Below are 25,256 nucleotides of genomic sequence, written 5' to 3'. Positions count from 1 at the left end.
GTCTAATCTTCTCTCTATTATTGTTCTTAAACAGAGTATTGCCTCTCTTGTTCCTTTATTCTTTCTGAATCCAAATTGGTCTTCATCCAATAGACAATCTATTTTTGAATAAATTCTATTTTGAATAATTTTTAGCAGAATTTTGCTAACATGTGGGATTAAAGCTATTGTTCTAAATTGGCTGCATTTGTTTGCATTATTCTTTTTTTGGTATTGGTATTATGGTTGATTTCATAAACTCCTTTGGTATTTCTCCTCTATCACAGATTTGGGCTATTAATTGATAAAGTAAGATCATCACCTGGATTTTGTAGCAGTTCTATAGGAATATTGTCTACACCTGGACTTTTTCCATTACTCATTTCGGACAGTGCTTTATCAAAATTCTTCTCGCATTATTGGGGGTCCTAGATTATCTTCATTTTGAATTTCTATGCTGATATCAACATCAAGTTCGTCGCCATTATAGAGATTTTCAAGATAATTCTTCCATTCCATTAACATATCCTTAGATTATATTAGTAATTTTCCATTTTCATCTTTGATGGCATTGTTTTTGCTGTTCTTATTAAATTTGCAAGTCAGTTTGTTAATTTCTTTATAGGCTTTCTCTATGTTTTCTTTTTTAAATAATTCATCTATGTTATTACACTGTTCTTCCAGTATTATTTTTTGGCTTGTCTACATTTTCTTGTAATTTGATTTTTAAGATATTTGTATTTGGCCACATCTTCTTCTTTAATAGCATTTTTATATTTTCTTCTTTCATCCATAAGGCCAAGTATTTCATCTGTTATCCAATGTTTTCTTTTTTCTCTTTCTGCATTTTTCAATAATTGATTTGATGAATTTGTAATTAACTCTTTAATCATATTCCATTGGTTTTCAATATTATTCTGACTATTTATGTTTTCTGGAATGTTATGATCAGTTGCCTCTTGGTATCCTCTCTTTACTTCTTTACTCTTTAATTTTTCAAGGTTCCATCTTATTGGTTTGTATCTTTGGATTTGTTTCCTATGTTTCAGTTCTTTTCATTAAGACAAGGTTATGATCACTACTAATGTTGGCACCTAGATAGCTTTTGCAATTTTTTATTTGGTTTCTGTATCTTTTCTTGACTAATATATAATCTATTTGATATCTATTTGAATCCCCAGGTGCTTTCCAGGTGTATCATCTTCTTTTTGGCACTTGAAATAGTATATTTGCTATAACTAACTGTTTTTGTGTACAAAATTCTATTAATTACTTTCCTCTTTCATTCCTACGTCCAAGACCAAATCTTCCTGAAACATTATCATTGCTCTCTTCTCGCACTATAGCATTCCAATCTACCATTATTATTGTATTGTCTCTGTCTTTAAAGCTGCTCCAGATTTCTTCTATTTGTTCATAAATTTCTTCTATTTCTTCATCGCTATGTTGTGATGTTGGCATATACACCATTATAATATTGAGGTTTGCTGGTTCATTTTGAATGCTTATCGCCATGATTCTGTCACTATAGTTAATTATTGTAGTGATTAACTTTCCAACTTTTTTATGAAGCATTATTGCAACACCTGACTCACCCTTCTTTTGTCCTGAATATACTATCCGAAATTCTTCACTCCAGAAATCAACCTGTCCCTCCCATCTCGTCTCACTAATGCTCAGAATGTCGATTTCAAGTCTTTCCATTTCTTTTTTCACATTTTCTATTTTACCTGGTTCTAGCAGTGTTCTTGCATTCCATGTTCCAATATTCAGCTTATTTCTTGTCTTCATTTTTGAATAAGTACCAGGATTTTGTTGGCTGTCGACCAGAGAAGCCCGGTTACTTTTCCTGATGGGCATGACTCTTTCATTGAAGGCTCCATCACCAATCTTGATTTCATTTTTAACTTCCATTGCTGCTTTTACTTGGGAATGTAATGTGGTGGTTTTCTCTTGCCTTCCACATCGCAGTATTGTAACATGTATGCTACAGGAGGTTAATACAAGTAGCACTGCTGTCTACTACTATAACTATTAGCGGTTAGTTGAAAGAGGAGGAAACACCCCTAGCCCTCGAGTACTCTAATAGCTTCAGGGAGAATGGAGGATATCCTCCTGAGGTTAGTAAGCAAGAAAAGAAACAGACAGAAAGTTTTAAGTAAAGAATCCTCATTAGGAAGAATGTTAGTATGAGGGTAGAAGCAGGAAGTGGAAGAGTTAGAGAAAAGTATGACCAAAAGCTTTGAAATAGATCATACTTAGCTCTGGGGCCCCGGGTTAAGCCATGCCCATGCCTGCAAGTCGCAAGCCCCATGGGGATGGCATGATTGTACAAAGGGATTTTTTGTGCTGAATTTTTTTGATTGGAATTAGTTTATGAGGGAGTTTTGATTTTTGTCACAGTGTCACTGTCATTGTTTGTAAGGTTCATCATTTGTTTGTTCATGGTTAGAAGGAGAGGATGGGGGCATGCAGTGAGAGGAGATCACCCCTGGACATGACATCCACAGAGAGTGACCAGGCCAGATGTACCAGTAGAATGGATTAAATGGATGTGGTGTTAGGGGCTTGGAGTTGTTGTTCAGTGAAAGAATAAATATTAGTTAGGGAGACCAAGTATGACAGGTTGGTGGCATGAGGATATGGACAATATGTATTAAAATAAGAGACTGAAGTTGTTATGACAGTCAGTGAGAAAATGTCAGTACAAAAGTCATGACTCAGGAAAAGGTAAGAACAGTTTTGTCAAAAAGCAATGCCTTGTTAACAATAGGGGTATGGAATTTGATTAATAAAGTCAGGCTTATTTGAATCAGTCAGGTTTTAAGAATTATTCAATACATATCAAGTTGGTGGCTGATTATCATGAATGTTCACTAATGGCATAAGCAACAGAAATAAAAGAAATGAATTTTTAACAGAGGTAAATGATATGGAACAAAAACTTTTTGGCATTAGAGAGACTTGGCTAATAAAAAAGGATGTCATTACAGCAATCAAATGTGATGGGTAAAGAGTATTTAGGAAAGAAAGGAAAGATAGAAAGGGTGAAAAAGCATCACTAATGCTTGCAAAGGGATTAAATCCAACTGGAGTACAGATCCTGAATACTGGTGGAGAGCTTGAGACAGTCTGGTGTAAGGTGCAGGTTAAGGACCAAATACATAGTTCAATGACAGGATTATATGAAGAAGACTGTGAATTGCATATGCAGATAAACCTTATGGATATCAAAAGAACAAACATTATCAGTGATTTCAACTAGAGAGAGCAGGAAAGTATGCAAGAGATGTGTGCTTTCCTCTTTTCTCCAGTTGATATTTATAGAGAATTTATAATTACTGAGGGATAACAAACTTAATTAACATATGATGGAAGGTACCCATAGTGCAAACGAATACTGTTGATTTGAAAATCGAGATGTTACGTGGAAGATATTATAATACTAAATAATTACAGAAGTCACATTTGTTTATTTGTAAAATTTTCGGTTATGTTTCATTACTATTTTCAATACAGTACATGAATATAAACACAAAAAGAGAGAGAAAGCGACAGTTAAATTGAAAACATGTGATAATGCATATACTAATAGCTGCAGGAGAATAACTATCTGCATTAATAGATATCTATGGGTACCTTTAAATAAATATTAATTATTTAAAAAGTTTAAAATTTAAATAATTAATATTTATTTAAATTTAAAATATTTTACTATTTATTTAAATTTATTTCTTGATATCTATTAATGCAGACAGAAAAATAGAGTTATTCTCCTGCAGCCATTAGTATATGCAGTATCAAATGCTTTCAATTTAATTGTAATCTCTTTTTGTGGTTATCTTCCTATAGTGTATTGAAAATAGTAATGAAACATAGCCAAAAATTCTACAAATAAACAAATTTCTGTAATTATTTAGTATTATAAAAATACTATATCAGGTAATAGCATCTGAGAATTTGTATATAAATGAGAGAATTGTTTTGCCTACAAGTGGAGGGAATGATCATAAAACTTTAACTTGGATGATGACAATCAATCATGTGGGAGCTTTGAACAAAAAACAAAAACAAAATACAGAACTATCAATGCTCCTCATCCCTGCTTTCAATTTCATTTTCTTTCTAGAAAGTAGTTGGTTAAATAACAAAGTATTAGCAATTAACAAAAATAACTAATTTTAAGCAAATTTTATTTTCAGTGTACAGAAACTAAAGATCAATTACCTTTGGGCTAATTCTTTTCTTTTATTTCCCTTTTTATAATCATCTTTCAAATGCCAATTATTTTTAAATGGTGACATAAAGCCCCCTAAAAAATATACATTTCATCCAAATATTATTGGTAAATAGATAAAAATAACAATTTAAAAAATGAAGTTAACAGGCATAATCATATTTTCTTACAAAGTTTCGATATTGCACAGAATGAATATTCACATATCAATTGTAAAAAACATGTCCAAAAGAAAAATAAATAAATAAATATAATGAAAAGTAAGAGTGTGACACACCCAGCAGCACCTTTGTGAGTTCTGAAATGCATCAGAGAGTTGGTATTACCTTAATCCATAAATGAATACAATAATCCATAACATTTAGTCTCAGGAGAGTTTTAGAACACTATTTCTATTAACAAATTTTTTTATGTAAATCCTTCCAGGAAAAGTTGCAAACTCATAGGATATTAGTACCAGGAATAGAGTAACCAAGAGTAACTAGAAACTAGAATAGAGTAACTAGAAACCAAGCTCTAAAGACCAAACATGGGACTTTTTCAAACCATTTCAGGCCTTCAAATGAGAAGAGTGGTGGTCTCGTGTCAAGGGAATGACATTAATCTACCACCTAAAGATATTCACAAACATCTACATTCACAGTGGGATTTGAAACTACAGTCTGTTGGATGGACAGATGTTATGAAGTCAAATTTTCACAAAACAGACTCATTATTAGGTTTAATAGAATGAATACAGCACAGAGAAACAATAAAACACAAGTTTCTTTGATCCCATATTACGTCTCTCTCAGAGACATGTCAGAGATATAATCTCAAAATTGTGAAAGCAGAATGTTCTTGACTATGTTCAGCCATGGGCTGTCCCCTCTCTCCACCTTTAGTCAATTTCTTTATTGAACATTTTGAAAAACATGCCCTTAATACTGCCATTCTCAAACCATTTATCTGGCTAAGCTACGTTGATGATGTATTCTCTATTTGGCCACATTGCTCAGACTCTTTCTTCCACTTCAACTGAATTCACCATAAAAAAAATTATAGCCTTCTTTTCCTAGATGTTCTAATCACTTTTCTTCCCAATGGAGTGTGGCTGCTTACAAGAATAGTTACTCCACCATGTGCAGGGCCATCTCCAGTTCTGTCCTTGCATACAAGAGTGATATTCCTGATGTAGGATTCTCACTGGGTTTTAAACAAGTTTCCTGCAAACAGAAACAAAAAGGTTTGTGTTTCTGCAGCAGGTGCTTGGAATGGTGTGGAGTTTGTGGACTTATGAAGTCAGTTTGATGAAAGGAAGGATTTATATAAGGTGAATTGCATGCATTTAAATGGATTTGGTGTCAGTGGTCTTGAGAAAGTATTGTTTGGTGAACATTGAGAAGTACAAAGTCAGGGAAACTAATAGCAGAGGAAGTAAAACCAAGAGGAATAGAAGTACATTATGGGAACAGGGATTCAGAGGACAGTTCATTTGAAGTTATCTGGTGTGAGATAGAGGGAAACAGGATTAAATATGTAATTAGTTGCTGCTATAATCCAAGGGATATAAGGGAGAATGTAGATGACATGCACTTGCAAATAAGCATGAAGAGTACAAGTCGAGTAATTATTATAGAGGATTTTAACTATGGGGACATAGAATGGAAGGAGGAATGATCACAGGGAGCGAAGGAAATGAAATTTATACAGATGCTGAGAGATAATTACCAGAGGCAACATGTAATGGAGGGGACACTAAGTTCAAGAGTACTGGAGCTAATCATTGCATCAGAGAACTTAGCACTAATCAATCTAGCTATGCTACCTCTGCTTGGAAAAAGTGACTGTCAGACATGCAGAATTTTCTATTAAGAAGGGAAAAACAGGTGATTATGAAAAGCTGAGGAGTCACAGATTTTCAAGATAATGAAAGCAAATTATTTTGCTTAGAATGCCTAGTCATATGACCCAACTGGTACATGACAAATACATACAGACCATGCAGTCAAATAAGATTAACTGCTCTTAAGCTAATAATATTCCATTTAATTCTAATCATCTCATAGTTTCACAGCAACTACATAACTAGTTTCTCATACTTCTATAACTTGATGAAGAAATATTTGAAATGGCCCACACGATCATTGATATTGCAGGCTTGTCATGTGCACTCATGAGACAAAATATTATGTCACCTGCTTAGTAGTGTGTTGCCATACTCTGGCCAAGATAACTGCTTGCACCTATTTTAGCATTGGCTCCACCAGGCCATGAAAGGTGTTATAAGGTATTCTGGATCAATTAGACAGAATAACATCCCAGAGGCAAGTAACCAAGAGTGGCAAGAAACAGGCATCAACTGGAGGATATACCTCATTCCACTAAGGAATGAGGTATATCATGATTGCACAAATGATGAATGGGATTCAAATCAGGAGAATTAGGTAGCTAGGGGAGAAAGAGGAATGTTGCATATGCTCTATGAACCATGAATACACAATGCGAATCTTGTGACATGGGGCACTGTCAAGCTGTAAGAGTCCACAACCATTGCACCATATTGTCATGTGGGGCAATACCTTGTTTGAAACAAACCCCATACCTGATTACTGCTATGACTAGGCTGTTCCCAGCTAATAATGCAGTCTAAATGGTCAGACAAGCTGGCGGTTAATTTTATAAATGTGTATATATACACATTTATAAACTCTCACTATACTACAGGGAATTCGCTCACTGCTGCCAGAAACTCCAAGCCAAAGATGGTAGAATCAATTCACTATAACAAACTATGCCTTTGGTCCTTATGAATTCAGTGTAGTGAGAGTTAACTGTATATTATATGTATGACATTGTTAAGTAGAGAATATGAAATTTGCATAAGAAATGTCCATAATTATATTTGTGCAGGTATATATGAATAATTAAGAATTATTTTTCATGCTTGAAAAATAATTCTTAATTAAGAATTATTTTTCAAGCATGAATTAAGAATTATTAAGAATTATTTCTCATGCTTGATTTTTATTGTTTCTTACCTCAAAGCTAGAAATCATATAAATGATAATGGTATGAATACTTTGTATACACATAAAAATATATCAAAATTATCAATAACTTAACATCATAAAAAATTAAGCAAATAATGATAATGGGTACTTACAAAACAGCAACATCTCTAAATTAAACTGCAATCCATTTGATAAATAAACTCTGAAAAAAAATTAATCTCTATATATTTAAAATGATAACTGATTTGAACTAGTGAATTAGTCTAGCATACATTATATGCAATGTAATATGATACAAAACATGTATAGAATTTGAGTTATGGTGATGATGATGATGATGAATGATTCATTATCACCAACACAACTGAATCATATATGCCACAGAATACATTTTGTTTACATAATAATACAGTGTAATAAAAAAAAAAATTTAAAAAAATAGGCCACTATTCTAAGCCAATTTTGGTTAACTGATATAAAATACCAGATTCACAGAACTAGGCTATAATATATGTCATGCAAAACCAGTGAATAATAAAGCAAATGTGTGACATCTAAATAAGATGTTAACTATAATTTCAACAGTTCCATTAACATTTTTTTTTGTCTTAAGAATCATTCTGCTCCTGTATGTTTTCAATTTGATAAAAAAAACTATATTCCCAATGAAGTATGTCATAACACATAAGACCAGTAGAATAAAGGACTTCTTTTTTTATTATTATATGTGGTTATACCATATTTATTACGAACAACAAGAAGCCACAGAAGTTTGTTGTTTGCAATTTTATTTTGTTTAATTATGTCAATGAGATGGTTTAACTGAATTGAGAAATTTTAAGAGTGATCCTGAATACTAAATTTCATTAAATGCACTAAGCCACGGAAAGATTACTATTTAATTTTAAAATCACTTTGGTAATATATATATATATATATATAAAATATATACATAATGAGAAAAGCAAAAACATCTTTCTTCAACTAGCCTTGAAACTAGGACTAGTTTAATAATGAAAATTATCATGCCGTACTGTACACGTGGCCAAATGAACATTACATTTTGTGTGGTAAGGCTTAAGTGCTGGGAGGACATCATGTTGTAGGTTTAATGGAATATTTACAGCTAGGAAAGGATTAAAAACTAATTTTAATGCTTTTATTATTTTGTCTCAGTCACTGAGACATCTCCAGGGATTACAAATAACTCTTGTAATACACACACACACACAAAGACAACACAATACTAAATGAAACACATGAGTGACTAAAGTCCTATCTAGGTGGTATGCCCTCTATGGGCATTTGTAGGTGGACTAGGATGTCAAGTGATCTCTGACAATTAGTTTACCAAATTTTGGGAAGTTTTATGCATCCATATTTATTCAAATTCGGTTGATTTCTGAGTGTGGCTGCAGATTCTAAATACAGTCTTTCCTTTTTAAATTTTGAATTAAATTTAAATTCTCAAAATTTGGGAAACAATAATTGTCAGAGGGCCCACTTTACATCATAGGCCATGTACAACTGCCCATAGAGGATGTACCACCTAAATAGGACTTTAGAGTCACCCACATGTTTCATTTAGTATTGTGTTATCTGTGTGTGTATTACAAGAGTTATAATCCCTGAAAATGTCTCAGTGACTGAGAAGAAATATTAGAGGTATTAAAATTAGTTTTTAATTCTTTCCTAATGCTGTAAATATTCCATTAAACCTCTAACATGATATCCTTCCAGCACTTAAGCCTTAACACATCAATTCTAAAGGTGAAGAAGACAACATGGTAGGTTGAAAATACGTTCATCTAGGCAATTAAATCGGCTGGTGCCTTTCTAAAAAGATGTCAGGACATGAGTGATACCTAACCGTGTTAAACTAAAAATCAAATTCCAGTCAAAAACAGCTCTCTCTATATACAAACATGTCAGCCTTGCACTACTACGAGAACCTCGCCACAAAGAGCCAGCCTCTTCGTGACAAACACCATCATTGGGTCTTTACAATCTGAGCTCTCCACTATCCTCAATCCTGAACTTTAGTCCATTCTCTTGGACATCTCAGAAGCTTCCACACAAAAAGAATTCCTAAAAATAAAAAATAAGCAAATAAAAATATATGATATGGTAAATGTAAATCACAACTGCAAATTCAATCTCCCTGTACAGTAGTGAGTCTATCTTCAAACAGTCTCAACGAAGATGCCATCAGCATCCTTAGCCTTGGCCACAATTTGGCCATCACACCAAAAGAAGTGCCGTTACTAGACACAATGCACAACATAGAATGAGGAATCTGTTGCTTAGCTCTGAAAATAGCCAACAACATCAGATTTGATGTTGCCAATATCCTCTCCCATTCTTCGCCTCCAAAAAGTAATTTATCTTTGTCAACTTACTGGTCTCAGAAAGTTACAGAAAGATAAAAGTACTGTCATCACAAGAGCAGATAAGAGTAATGCCACAGTTGTCCTGAATGCCATGGAATATAATTGAAAAATGGATGTTATTCTCTAAGATAGCACTACCTACATCCCACTAGATCACGATCCAACAAAAACACAAGTTAAAAAATTTTTAAAAATTACTTAAAAAAGTATCCTCCTGGCTGCTGACATCATAAAAAAACTCAAAACCTTTGGATCTCATTCCCCATTTATTTAAAATCCACAAACCTAATTCCAAGACCTACAGTAGATGTCACTGATGATCCATGCTACATATTGTCAAAACAGGGCTAACTCTCTTATCCCCTCACTGGACTTACCACATCCTATATGAAAAAAAAAAAAAAAAAAACTCTACCCATTTTAAAACCTTGATTGAATATCTAACTTTAAATAATACAGATATATTGGTAAGCTTTGACATCACCTTACTGTTCACCAATATTCCCTTAAATGACACCTTAACACTCTTAAAAAACAATAATTAAGGGGATACAAATCCCTTGTTGTTCGACTGCCAGTAAGCAAAACTCTAATATCGAGAACTACGAATCTATGAGTTTCATATATACCGAAAAACTATTGGCGAATCCAAGTGTAAATGACCACTTGGTCATTTATACTTGGAAAAAGGCTGAAACTGGTCTGGGTAGTGACCTCTCCTCATAATGTAATTACAGTATTACATCCCCTAGGGGCTGTGTTTTTACATTATGAGAAAATATCAAGGATAGTGAGGGAGCTTGCTCCACCTTTGCTTCGAGTTGCCTTGGTGTTGTACTACCAAGTGGTCATTTACACTTGGATTCGCCGATAGTTTTTCGGTATATATGAAACTCATAGATTCATAGTTCTCGATCTTAGAGTTTTGCTTACTGGCAGTTGAACAACAAGGGATTTGTGTCCCCTTAATTATTATTAAGGATGCCAAAAAAATAGCCGTTTGGCTTTCAACTCTTAAAAAACATTTTTCCTTCTGATATCTTAGATCTCTCTTCCTTGCCATCAATTCTGGTTACTTTTCTTAGAAGAACAAAATTTAAAAACAGATAGAGGAAACTGCTATGGTTAAAAATTATGTTAAGCTGAGATTAACATAATTTTGATATCAGGTTTAATACTACTTCATAATGTGATCCATATAGATAATGAATAACAAAGAGGATAATGTACATCCTTGTCTGATGCCAGATTTAACATTAAACCACCTTCCTGTACTTCCTTCAATTCTAGCTGCTGCCTTACAACTCAAATAAAGACTAAGTATTGCTTGATATAATGCCCCATTAACACCATATAACTGTAGCATATTGAATAGCTTCTCTCTTGGCACCTTGTCATATGCCTTTTCCAGATCTACAAAACTTAAACAAAGATCTCTGTTATATTCCCATGATTTCTCAACTATTTGTCATAAAGTGAAAATCTGATCCTGACAGCCTCTATATGGCCGGAATCCAGCTTGTTCTTCACCAAGCTTCTCTTCCACAATTCTTCTCAACCATTTCTCAAGTATACTTACACATTTCTTACCAAGAATGGTGGTAAGAAAGAGGATAATGTAATGAAATACCTGTGTAATTCTCGCATTCAGTTTTATTTCCCTTTTTATATATGGGTACTATAAGAGCTCTACTCCAATCATTTGAAATTTGTCATCTGTCCAGGCCTTCTGAACTATGCAGTGTGTAGTAAACTTTTATACCACCATACTTGAGTATTTCTGGTCGAATATCATCTACTCCTACTGCCTTTCCACACTTGAGGCTTTTGATGACTTTTTCTACTTCAAGTATGGATATATATTCCTGACTGCATACCTGGTCAGTGTTTTTTACCACTGTGTTGTCATCACTGCTTGTTTCATTTAGCAATTTTTCAAAATAATTATGCCTTTTCCAGATCTCCATACATCAACAATATCTTTTTTCTTCTGTTTTCATGCCACCTTTACTATCTATAATTCCTTTTACTGCACTCTTTCCTCCATTTCTGAGCTTCTCCAACAACCTCCAGAATATCTTGTCACTTTCTTGATATTTATTTTCTATGTTCTTACCAAAGTCCTCCCGTGACTTTTGTTTAACTAGTTTTACACAGTGTTTAGCTTTCTAACATTAAGAGCACAACTTTTGATATGCTTTCTTCTTTTCCTTCACTGCCTCTTTAACTTCCTGTGTTCCACCATGGAGTCCTGATTTTTCTATCCTTGCCTACAACCTCACCACATGCCTCTCTGGCTGAATCAATCAGGGTTTTCTTCAAGGCTTGCCACTGAATCTCCAAGGTTTGGTTCCTGTTCTCAAACACTTTCATTTTTTCTTCAATAATGTTTGTGTATTTTAGTCTACAGTTCACATCTGAGAGCTGCTCAACTTTTATTTGCTTAAAACTTTCATACATGTTCTTCTTTTCAAAATGAAGTTCAATTTTATCCTATTCAAGACTAAATAGTGATCACTTCCAATTTCGAATCCTCTATACACACTGGCGTTCTGCATCAGGGAGAAAACATTGTTATCGACAATAACATAGTCAATGAGACTTTTCTTATTCCTTGCCTCTTCTCTCTGTGTGAATTTGTGCACATTTTTATGTTGGAACATGGTGTTAGTAATAACCTGCCCATGTCCTGAGCAGAAATCCAACAGGTATTTGCCATTATTATTAGCTTTGCACTTTTCTCCAAATTTTCGCAAAATATTTTTGTATGTCTGAAAATCATTTCCTACTCTACTATTTAGATCCCCAACTTTTCCTTTTCATTGTGTCAGTTGCTTTCTCTAAAGCCTAAAAAAATTCCTCCACTTCTACCTTAGTAGAACCTTCTGTGGGACCATAGTCACAAATAAGTCTCATTGTCCAGTTCCCCATTCTCATATTTGCACACATTACTATACTTGAGTCTGCTTGCCATTCAAGAAGATTAGTCTCATATTTAGTGTTGAATACTATGGCTACTCCTTCTTTTCCTTGATTGTCATAGACTGAATATAACATTTTGTATTTACTGCTCAGAAAGATCTCATTAGATTTTGTCTTTTTTGTTTCAGTCACCCCTATTATATCAATCTAGTACTTATCCAATTTCTCAGCTAGCTCCATTTCTTTGCTATTCAGGCTTCTTATGTTGATAGTACCGATCTTGAACTCTGGTGATGTCGAGTTGGGAGTGGGTTTTAGGATTTGTTCCAGTAGTTGACTTTTTGCTGTTTGTCCTGGTTCCCTGGTGAAAACAACGGGGGTCTTGTTTAACCGGGTGACGCCCCAGCCAGCATGAAATTTTGTCATGCTGTACCATCATTTTAATTTTGGTTTAACCAATAAGAATACAATTTGTTCAGCTAAATCCCAAATTGTCAGCCCATCTTGCTTTGTTCAGTATCCAGGTAGATACCTAACAGGGTGCACCACAAGAAGGTGAGGATTGGGCATTAAGTCAGAAGCCTTGGTCGGTTCTCTGCATTCATTTAAAGGCTATGTGGAGGTCTCCTCTCAGTTAAGTTTAGACCCCTAAGTAGCCCCAACTGTCTACAAATGCAATATAATTTGAAGCCTAGAAATCATTACTCATAAGAAGTGCAATTTTTGTTAAAATTAAAGGATAAAATAATATATTGTTCATATTGATTAATGCAGTTGTGCATTTAGTGTTAAATGAACTACTATGTGGTGGTAAACCAAAAACAACTATATATTTAAATACTCATTTTGCTTGCTGTGTGATGTAATTCCCTGTCACTTGAGTTTCACTTTTAATCTCAGTAATAGGCACACTAGTTGTGAGGTTTCAGAATGCTGTCACCAAGTAAAATTAATACAAGCAAGTTAAAGAGAAAAGGAGCTGGAAAGAAGGAAAAAAACTAACAAGTTAAATTCTGTGATCTCAGAAAAGTTTTTATATGCATCATCATTATCTACTCCCAAACGAGGAATTATGAAGCTCACACCGAAGGACAGTATAATGTATCAAGCTTTTATATATTAGTGACAATGTTGTGCTTAGTTAGGAAGTAAGTGATATAATGTTCCATGAAGCAAGATAGAATCTAGAATAAAGTTATTTTTTTTTAAGTGTCTTTGGAACTTCTCAAGTAAATGTGGTCCTATTGTCTGAGTAATTATTCTTCGTGTGCCTCTTTCAACAAAATGAAGGAAAGCTATGTTTAAGGAAACTTGCTTACTAGAAGAAACATGCAAGCATAATAGCCAAGTTAGCTATTCACCTTCTTTTATTGTGATATCAGGAATTTCAGAGGTAAGACATGCTCAATGACTGTGTGAGTAGAAATTAATTTAAAGAAAAAAAGAAAGAAAGAAAATAGAACATAAAGAGGACAGGAAGTTTCTGTATAATCAAGACAAACTGCAAAATTTTCATCTGAATGCAATGCTTATTGTTTTGTATAGTATATGATGTTGTCCATCAATTTGACTTTAACTGCAAGAGTTAGAGAGTAAGAGAATTTTATTGAGCGTCTATTTTGCAATTGTTAGAATGGTCATTTAATTATTTTTTTTTGTATGTTCTAACTATCCTATATATCTAACATATTAATATATGTTAGATATATAGGATAGTTAGAAATTATTTGCTACAGTAAGTGTAATTCTACAGAGAATGACTGATAGATAAAGAGAATAACTGAACACACTGACTTGTATTGTATATACAGTATTTATAGGTTTACAGTAAATATTTTAATTTTTTTTTTCCTTCATACCCAAGCTTCATTCTTTGGATAAACACAACTGCCAATTTTGAAGTCACATCATCATGGGTAAGAAACTGAAACCTTCTGACCAACCAATAAACAAAATAAAATAAATGTATATATAGTTAACATAACTTTCCATGACTGACTAATAACATAAAAGGTTGGATACAGACAAGGTGGGATTTAACAGTACAAAACTACAAAGATTTCTTCGAAGGAAATTAAAAAGATTTAAAGAAACACTTAAGAAAAAATCCACATTAATATAAATCAAAAAATTTCCATGCAAAAAACAGCACCAAAAATATTTTAAAATTTTCTACATCCACTAACAATATTCAAGGTCTAAACACACAAAATGTACTACTATTTATAGACAACCAGAGATGGCCTGCTGTATCTAACAAAAACCTCAAACAGCAGCCAAAACAATAAAGTCCACCTCAACTGCCAGAATTCCCTCTTTCTGATCTTCAATGGCTCAAAATCTCATTGCCACCATTCCATTACATTCATTTGCTGTGGTTATCACACTATAAATTCTGATAACTTCTCAAACTTGTATGAATATTTGATTTCTAAAACATGATCTTCTGCAGTCCAAATAGGTCATCTTCTTCCTTGGGATTCACAACTCATACTAGCCTCTTTCCTAATTCCAAAATCAAACTGGTAGAAATGCTGAGGTTTTTTCCTATTAGCAATGATCTAATGAAAACTGTCCACCTACCCCAGAATAAGAAAGAATCCTCAGCCATCCTCCTAACACCCTGAACTTTTAAGAAAGAAAGCAGACACCTCAGTATGCTGAGGTGTCTGCTTTCTTCTCAATAATTATAATCATAAGCCAGTCTGGATTTCCTTTTGAATGGCATGTCCTTAAAATGTCATGTCACTTGGCACTATAGTGGTGCCAAATGGAATAACCTCTATGATTTTTACACAGTCTCTTCACAGCCAGATTATAACTAACTGTTTCTGCTTTCCCAATCTGAAAAAACACTTACTCCAAATGAATGAATGAATAAAATTATTCTTGCTAGAATGAAGGCCTTCACCCAGTGAATACATATTGGTTCTATCACACAACATTACTGATTATGGACATAAGCACTGAAAAAACAAGTTGCTTTTTGATATTTTCATAGGATCAGACTGAGTCAACCATAGAGAACTATTAGCAAATCCATCTTATGATCTACATTTCATCTTTTGCGAAGTAAGTGGCAGTTTCATTCTAGTCATTCATTATGTGTCATTCAGATTCCTCCCCACCCATACTTATCAGGGCTTCATACTTTCATTCATGCCCTTCCTCCTATAAATAAATGTTCTTCTCTCACTGACTTCAAATGATATCTATATAGTTTTGTTGGTGACAATACACTCTATTTCTCCTGTTGATGTGAAAAATCCTGTGGTCTCAAACATTCCAAACTTTTAAATCTTCATAATATCAAATGTCCTGAACAATGTTCTTTTGTGATTTCCTTTAGTGCAATGACGAGATGGATTGTTTGGAATTATCAGAGAAGAAAGTAAACTATGAGGCCAGTGTATTATGTGTAGATGCTTGGCAACATAAAAAAACCCAAGTTTCTAAGAAGCAGATCAGTTGCCTGAAGACAGCCCTATTTTCTTTCTTGCAAGGAAGATCTCACTTCACATTTCCATACATTTGATAATACTCAGGCTTCAAAAACACATCAGATGTTCATTTTTGGGTTAAGAAACACTACATCTCTAGCCTTACATGACACAGCTGGCAAAAATCTGCTGTTTCTCCTCCCATATCAGTAAAGATATACTCTTAAATAGAGTATATCTAAAAAGATATACTCTTAAGATCATCCAAGTCTATGCACCAATAATAAGTCATACTGATGAAGAAATTGAAGCCTTCTATCATACTGTATCCCAACTCTACAATAAAGGAAAACATAATTTTAGAATTTTAATGGGAGACTTTAATGCTGGAATTGGTATACAACATTCAGATGAAAGCTCAATGGGAAATTTTGGATATGGCAAGAGAGACAATAGAGGAGCAAGGTTGGTAGAATTTGCAGAAAAAGAAAACCTGTATATCATGAATTCCTTTTTCAAGAAAAGAGCACATATGAAATGGACATGGAAAGGTCCAAATGGAAAAACTAGTGAAATTGACTTTATCTCTTTCAAGACTGCTCTGTTATAAATACCTTCAACATTAGAAGTAACCATTGTATGGTACACAGTAAAATCCAAATAAACTGCCAAAAAGAAAGAAGAAAAATGTTTTGAAGATCAAAGCAAAACATAGATGTACACAAACTTAACATTAAAAAAGATATATTCCAACAAGAACTAAACAATAGATTTAAACATCTCATTATAGATGACAATGCTGATCTTTCAGAAAGTAATGACACCATTATCCAAAACCTTTTACATTGCTCACTTGAAATAGTTGGTACCATAGAACAGAAACAAGACAAAATTTCTGAAGAAACAAAACAGTTTACGAAGAAATGAAGAGAAATGAAACAATTAACTTACAGAATAAAACTGAATATACTGAATTGTGCAAAACGATCAGAAAATGTATCACAGAAGAAATAAGAAAATTCAATTGAAAATCCATACACCAAACAATTGAAAACAACCATAGTCTCAAAAAAGCCAAACAGCAATTGATGAACAGCAATAAACAGATGGTTGCAGTTTTTTATTTATTTATTCGTGTAGGGTTCTCCCCATTCCTTGACTGCCCGGTTTGCCTGCCTGTGGGATGAAAAACCCCAGATAAACTGGCGGGGAAAAAATCCTGCTGTCCATGCCCAAGACTGGCTAACTTGGATATGGCTGAGAAAGATCCTTAAGATCCTCAAGTCATCAATGGGAATTGAACCTAGGACACTCCTTCCCCAGGCATATGGTTGCGAAGCACATAGCCACTAGGCTAACCGCACAGACATGGTTGCAGTCAAACTACAAGATGGGACCATCACCAGAGATAGATATGCTATAGCAAAAAGAGTTGAAGAATTTTACTCAATATTATATCAGTATGATGAATTAAATGAAGAAGAAGACAACTGCAAAACAGCTGAAGTACCACAGATTCTACCAGAAGTTATGTGGAGCATCCAAAGCTTGCAAAATGGGATAGCTGCAGGTAAGGTGGAGAAATAATCTACAAACGCTTAGCAAAACTATTTACTTTAGTCTGAAGAAAAACAATGTACCAAGAAAATAGAAGAAGGCTACCCTAATTGTGATACATAAAAACAGGTGAAGTAGAAGACGACGAACTATCGACCTATCAGTCTACTATCATTGATTTACAAAGTGTTTACAAAAGTCTTAGCTCATGGGCTTTGTATGACTCTAGACCTAGCACAACCAAAAGGCAGGCTTTCGAAGTGGCTTTAGTACAATGGACCATATTCAAGTTGCAGCAGATTACTGAACGGTGTAATGAATATCAGTTACCATAATGTCTTGGTTTTATTGATTATGAGAAAGCCTTTGATTCAGTAAAAATCTGTACAATGCTTAAAGCATTACAAAACCAACAAGTGGAGGAGCCATACATCAGGACCATCAAATCAGCATACACCAATGCCACAGCAGCAATTCATTTCAATTGAATAAGTCTCTGTATTTCCACAGTAGAGATATAAGACAGGGCTTCCCAAACTTCTTGATTGTGAAGGGAAAGATCTGAAGATAAATGGAAGATATTTAAGCCATTTACACTTTGCAGATGACATAGTTATCTTTACTTCAACTGCGCATGAATTACAGACTCATATCCATGAAGTCCAAATTGCTAGAAAAACAGCTCAGCTAAAGAAGACCCAAGTTATGTTCAATAGCTATGTCCAACCAGAAATAATAAAAATCAATAACGAGGAAATTAAACAAGTAGATCATTATATATACTTAGGACAACAGATATCAATGGAGCAAAATATCATGGACAAAATTAAAAGGCGCATGATGCTTGGGTGGAAAGTATTTGGAAAATTACATTCAATATTCAAAAGCCAACTACCATTATGCCTGAAGAGAAAAGTTTTTAATCAGTGTATTCTTCCTATATTAACATAACTGTGAAACATGGACACTAAATGCAAAGGAAATTCAGAAATTAAGAACAACACAATTTAGTATGGAAAGAAGTATGCTTGGTATCACAAGACTGGATCACAAAAGGAATGTGTGGATAAGAAACCAAAGTCTCTGACATCATAGGAAGAGTGAAACATCTGAAGTGAACCATCCACAAGGGTGAGTAGATTTCAGAATTGTATATGGTAATAGTTGTTCAAGTAAAAAAAAAAATAGTATCTTTACTGATCGTCATTCTCAGCCATTGTCGATCCACTGCTGGATGAAGGCCTTTCCAAGATTACTCCAAGACTTGGGTTGGGCATACTGCTTGAAGACAAGATCAACGATAGACAAAAGAAGTACTGGGTTGGATTCCACAAGAGGAAAGACGACCATGATGCCGACCTAAATCATGGTGGATTGATGATATCATCAGATTTGCAGGAGTGACATGGGAAAGGAGAGCCATGAACAGACAGTCTTGGAAAGGCCTTCATCCAGCAGTGGATCGACAATGGCTGAGAATGATGATCAGTAAAGACACTACTCTTTTTTTTTACTTGAAGAACTATTATCATATACAATTTTGAAATCTGCTCAACCTTGTGGATGGTTCATCAAAAACCTTCCTAAAATTTATGTGCTCTTCAGAAGAAGAAGGAGCTTCTCTATCACACAAACACATCAGGCTTATTCCAATCACTTTCTCAGCTTCTGACTTACTTTTTTCTAGTACTGTCACAAATGCAATTCTTCTGAACTAGCTTGCATCAATCCTCCACTTTCCTCAAGTCTGTAAAAAATATGAGCAATTGCATCAATTCCAAGTCCAGCTTCAAACCCATTGAACTAACTTCTCACCATCCTCATTCATTCTGTCCACTTCCATTCTCAGGAGTAGCTTTCCTCACATTGTGTTCAAGGAAAAACATTAACAGGTTCCTTTTTTCTCTTTAACCACTTACTTGCACAACATGCTCATATGCTATACAGATTCTGCAACCTTACATGTGTAGATTTAAAAAACTGAATAAAGACATCGCAGTGATTAAATTTTGGTGATAAGTGAGCCACGTTCAAGGAAATGACACTTTTAGCTGATAACAACTTCATAACAGTCAAACATTATCACCTGAGAAACAAACCAAAGTATGCATGATAACCAAATTAATAAACTCGGTAAGAGGGAAACACTGAATTAAAACAATTACAGAACATGTGGAAATTTATTCCAGTTTGTGTAACTGCTGTTGGTTCCTGTATGAAAGTTATAGCAAAGTTTGTTGAGTTTGTTAAAGCAGAAAGCTAAAACAGAACTCACAAAATTTTTGGCTAGTTTACTAAGGAAGGGAAAAAATCCTATACACGTTTAATAGCAAAAAAGGGAAATATATAAATTACACTGTCACTAGAAAAAAGTGTAGAAAATGATATCCCATTCTCATTTTCCCATTGTATGTCAGCTCAATGATCTGTCACAGCCAAGTAACTTAGCTACTTGGACACCTAATTATGCTCTGACAGGTGGTCAATCCTGTCTGCATACTGCATGTATATGGCTGTCAACTGCATACGTGCTGTTCTGGTCAATTTGACTGTCTGTTTTTCAGAATGAAAAAATCCAGGAGTGGAAAACTCCTTCCATCACTGTATGAGACTAGCTAACTCACGTTTAACTGAAAATAAAATCCCTGATAAAAGTTCTTCAAATCCTAGAATGGATTTGACCTTAGGACCTTTCATCAAAAAAGGCATAGTTGAAACTAATTAAGCTGCGAAGGATCTAAGAATATTAACAAATCAAATGAGATAGCAATGATATATATTTTTCCTTTCTTAGCAAAACAAGATCTTTTCTGTTATTTTTTATTATTTTTTTAAAGCAAGAAATAAACATTTGCAGTCTTCCACATAATATATGGAGATTCAATGATTCAAGATATGGAGGGTAGAATGTCTGTTTGGTGGAACAAAAAGAGATGGTGGCTTTACTGATAAAGAGAGAATTTAATGTAGAAGAGATGATCGTGATGGTGGGCACAAATTACCTGAGAGGTATTAATTGGAAAAGCAAAGGATTTAAGAAGTTAGATATTGTGAAGCAGAAAAGTGTCAAAGGAAAGATACTGAGTGTGAGCTTTGTTTTGATAACTATGAGTTAAGTAGAAGAGCAGTAATAATGAAAAACTGGTACATTTATACTAGTATCACATCTTTTGTTTCTTACTTCTTATGAAATTATGTATATTCAGTATCAGTACTTGATTGAGACCTTGTTAGGGACCCTTGAAACATTTGAGGATGAAAGATTTGTGCCTCGAGTGTTTTTTTTTTTTTTTTGCTTGTTAACAGGACTCCCCATTCCCAATGGAGCTAAGCATAGATGCTCACTAACTTACAGGTAATAACTGTGCTCAGGAGTGAATTGCCAAGGATATATTCCAGACACTATACCAACACCACAGCAAGCTTTCGGTCTTGACCCTGGACTGCAGCATGAGAGACTTTCTGCAACACCATTGACCCTTTGAAGGCAACTCCACTACTAGCTGATTGATCCTGGCTGGGCCATCAAGAACCATTGTCTCGCTGAAGCAGAAGCCAAAGTGGTGCAAGACTACCAGAATCCTCCTTTCCAGATATCCACAGGGTAGAACTGCATAGCAAACATTGACAGGGCATTGGATCCATGATCATGGTCTGGAAGAAAGGATAGCAAAAAACTCAGGAGAAGTAGAGAGACGTATGGCAAGAAAAGAAAAAGAATGAAAAGGGCCAGTATCATTACTAGGAGGTCCCTCCACAATGAACAGGTGCCTCATGGGGAGGGTGTATGTGTTTATGTGTGTTAATCCTACATTTTACTCTTCTGTCAAACTTTATAGTGTTTACACTAGTGTTACTCGTTATGTCACTTAGCAATAATAACAACAAGACTTCGATAAAGAGCCAAGAGGCTATTTTTCCGGCAGCGTAAATTAAGTTAAGGGGATAATATTCCAGGTCAGGTAAGGTCAGATAATATTCCAGGTCTACCTACTCACTGATGAGACCTCAATAAAGGTTGAAACCGGTCTGGGTAGTGACCTCTCCTCATAATGTAAAACAGTAATACATCTCCTAGGAGCTGCGTTTTACATTATGAGAAAATATTAAGGAAAGTGATGGATCTTGCTCCACCTTTGCTCCGAGTTGCCCTAGTGTTGTACTACCCAGGTGTTGACTTACGCCTGGACTCACCGATAGTTCTTCGGCATGAAACTCTTAGATTTCGATCTCTGAGTTTCGCATCCGGCTTTAAAATAATGAGGGATTTATTATCCCCTTAACTTAAATTTCGTACTTCTTGCATATGAATCAAAAAATGAATGTCCTTTCAGAAATAATAGAACTATATGTAACAAAAAAGTAGGCTTTCAGGTTCTAAAGTATGCTCATTCTCCTTGTCAGGAAAGAATTATTATTTTTTTTTTGTTTATGAATTATCAGAATTATCTGTTCATGTTTATTGATAGCAGTGGGTTTCAGTGCTCTAGACATAATGGCTATATATAAAAATTACAGACATGTATATTTTAGGCTTTTCAGAGTATCTGGTTATGTACTTTTAGCCGGCTTGATTGGCCGAGTGGTTAGCGTGTCTCCAGCCAAGAGGCTGCAGGTTCGAATCCCGCCATAGGCATGGATGTTTGTGATTGTCCTAAAGACTTTGTGTGGAAGGGGAATCTATGACCCTACCACTTATACTAGCAAAAGACATCATTGTCAAAACCATGCGAGGTACGGCAGTGACCATACGGCATCTATGGACGTCAAATGTGAAAATTTGAATTTTAACTTAATTTACACCACCGGAAAAATAGCCTCTTGGCTCTTTATTGTAGTAATAATAATATATGACACCTGTCTGGCAATTCATTAATAGGGGTATATGTAAGTTCAGTTCACTTAAACCTTGGTATTCCAGGTCTACTTACTCACCGATGAGACCTTAATAAAGGTCGAAACCGGTCTGGGTGGTGACCTCTCCTCATAATGTAAAACAGTAATACATCTCCTAGGAGATGCGTTTTACATTATGAGAAAATATTAAGGATAGTGATGGAGCTTGCTCCACCTTTGCTCCGAGTTGCCCTAGTTTTGTACTATCCAGGTGTTGACTTATGCTTGGACTCGCCGATAGTTCTTCGGCATGAAACTCTTAGAATTTGATCTCCGAGTTTCATATCCGGCTTTAAAATAATGAGGGATTTATTATCCCCTTAACTTAACAACAAGACTTAAAATGTAAATGCTGATTTGCATTCATTTAAGCTGTATGGTAATAAATAAGAAGTTTATACGTGCCATTTATCAACTGGTCAAACTGGAAGATTGTGAATATTTGTCTGGATGAATACCATAAGAAATTTCTCAATCAAAATTTACTGTAGAAGTCTAGATTAGCAAATTACTCTATGTAGCTCACAGAATAAGATAGAAAAGACCACTATATTACACAGGAGTAGATATTAAAGCTCACAGAATAAGATAGAAAAGACCACTATATTACACAGGAGCAGATATTAAAATACTTTTATATTTAAATTATAAGATTTAATTAATTATAAAAATCTTTTTAGAATAAGCATCAGCTGAAACATGATACTTAAACTGAATTAATGCAGTGATAAATGAGAAGAATACAATATCATAAAACTTATTTGGCTGAAGAAGATCAAGCTATGAGCAGGAGTCATTAATGCAAAAAAGGCACCGAAGAGCTACTTACTAAATAAGATCTTATTTGCATTTTTCAGTAATGCCTGAAAAATGCAAATAAGATACTAGCTAAAAATAAATTTTCTGAAGAACATGATTAATTAAAATAACATAATTTGCAAAATACTCACACTTCTCCAACACCTGGTAGATTAAATTTGATAGGCAATAAATCCTTATTGACCATGGCAACCATATAATTCTTAAACCTGAGTATTCTATGATAAATATCTGTAAGATAAAAGAGACTGGCATTAAAGCACAATACAAACTATTTAAAAGCTTGAAAAAAATCAAACATGAAAACTTAAGTTAAAATGCCTGGAAAGGGTGAAGGGAAGAATTATCAGTTAAATATTTTCTGAACCTCCCATGTTTCAAATGGGAGGGCTGGGGGGGGGGGGGGAATTACAAGGCAATGCTTAATTTATTTAATTATACTAGTTTGCAAACCTAAATAACTGGAAGGAGAATGCCACATAGCCTTGAAAGAAATGAGGAGAATCAATGCCAAATCATTACATTTTCATGGAGCATCCCATTAGTAGTTATCTGTCTAGATACTGAATGAATGAAAATGGGCTAGCAATTTGAGATTTACTAACTAAACTGTATTGTACACCGTCTTCAATTAAAACAAAATGATGGCACAACATGATGAAATTTCATGCTGGCAGACATGTAACCTTGTCTGGTAATATTAAGAAGTGAAACTGACAGAAGAATTACAGAAGTACTATGTCAACATAATTAGTGTTACCAAAACAAAGACAACAAAACCAGGTGACATTCTTTTAAATAAACATCATAAGATGTTACATGCAGCCAATAATAATAATCAGGGAAAAGATGAGGCAGCTATAGTATTCAACATTCAACAGTAAAACCTGAAGATAATCTTCTTGAATGGTATGCAATTACAGTAATGTGAACAATTATCAAATAAGAAAGTAGACAATGAGACTTATTCATTCAACAGTTCAACTGAAGGTACAACTAAAAAAGAAGCAGAAGAATTTTTTTGAAAAATTAGAGAAACCAAATGACAAAGAAAATGGGAAAAAAAATCCTTTCTACTTTGGAGTAAAGTAGAAAATTAACCCACACATATAAAATGAAATACTTTTGAAAATTGGAATGAAACAGCAAACCTAACAATAAAAGTAAGCACCTGCTATATTTCTGTTCAGCACACATAGAAGAGTCAATTACTAACCATGTTCCAACACAAAGAAGAACAAAAATTCAAATGTAGAGACCACAAGAATAAGAAAATTGTGACTGACTGTTACTCTTGACAGTGATAACTACATGCTTGTTCAGAACAAGGACATACAGGGGATTTGAAATAGGAAGTGATCAATATCAAAATTTAGTGATCTCAAAGTTAGGTAGCTTTTAGCTGCTTAACTTTGGTTCTTTTTAAAGGGGATGAATTGTAGAATCATATATACAAATATAATTCAAGAAAAAATGAAAGAATTTGAAAACAAGAGATAAATCACAAAGACTCGGTAGTAGCCTCTGAAGAAAACATCGATTGATTCAGCCAGTGAGGCATATTGTGAAGTTGCCTACAGATTCAGAAAAAAAAACAGAAGAAGCAGTTGTAGAAAAGAAGAAAGCAAATTAAAAGTTCACAGCAAGTAAGTGGGCAGATGCCCTAAGAGAATAAAGAGAAAAGTGTAAGCAAGCAAAGCAATCTGTAAAATTAGCTAAACAAAAGTTATGGAAAAACTTGGCCAAGAATATAGTAGATAAATATCAGGAGAGTGGCAAAATGTTCTGAAAACTATTTGAAGTTTAGAGCAAAGAGTACTGTAAAAACAATCAGAAAAGATAAAGGTGACATGAAAACCTGAAGGATAAAGATATTCTAGGTGTCTGAACCAGTGACAGAAGAAGTAAACAATATTCAAGAGGAATGCAATCAGGAGTGTGTATCAAACTTGAGGTAGACAAAGCCATAAAAAAAACTTGAAATGTGAGGAAGCTGGAGTACATGATATTCTACAAGAAATGC

At 34.3% G+C, this 25,256-nt stretch overlaps 1 protein-coding gene across 1 annotated transcript in view; it reads right to left on the bottom strand.

Annotated features, from left to right (window-relative positions):
* The window catches only part of Atg9 (autophagy-related protein 9), a 335,809-nt gene that overhangs the window by 205,022 nt on the left and 105,531 nt on the right, over positions 1–25,256 (bottom strand). Inside the window, exons 8-10 of the mRNA XM_090394931.1 lie at positions 23,365–23,464; positions 7,362–7,411; positions 4,207–4,291 (exon numbers count right to left, since the gene is read on the bottom strand). Coding sequence (XP_090251057.1) covers positions 4,207–4,291; positions 7,362–7,411; positions 23,365–23,464 — 235 coding nt within the window. The remainder of the gene's footprint in view (positions 1–4,206; positions 4,292–7,361; positions 7,412–23,364; positions 23,465–25,256) is intronic.

Source organism: Typopeltis vanoorti, chromosome 6 (assembly GCF_054136105.1).
Source record: "Typopeltis vanoorti isolate ZY-2024b chromosome 6, IOZ_Tvanoo_1.0, whole genome shotgun sequence".
Classification (NCBI taxonomy): Eukaryota; Metazoa; Arthropoda; class Arachnida; order Uropygi; family Thelyphonidae; genus Typopeltis; species Typopeltis vanoorti.
This window is presented reverse-complemented; position numbering and strand designations above follow the sequence as displayed.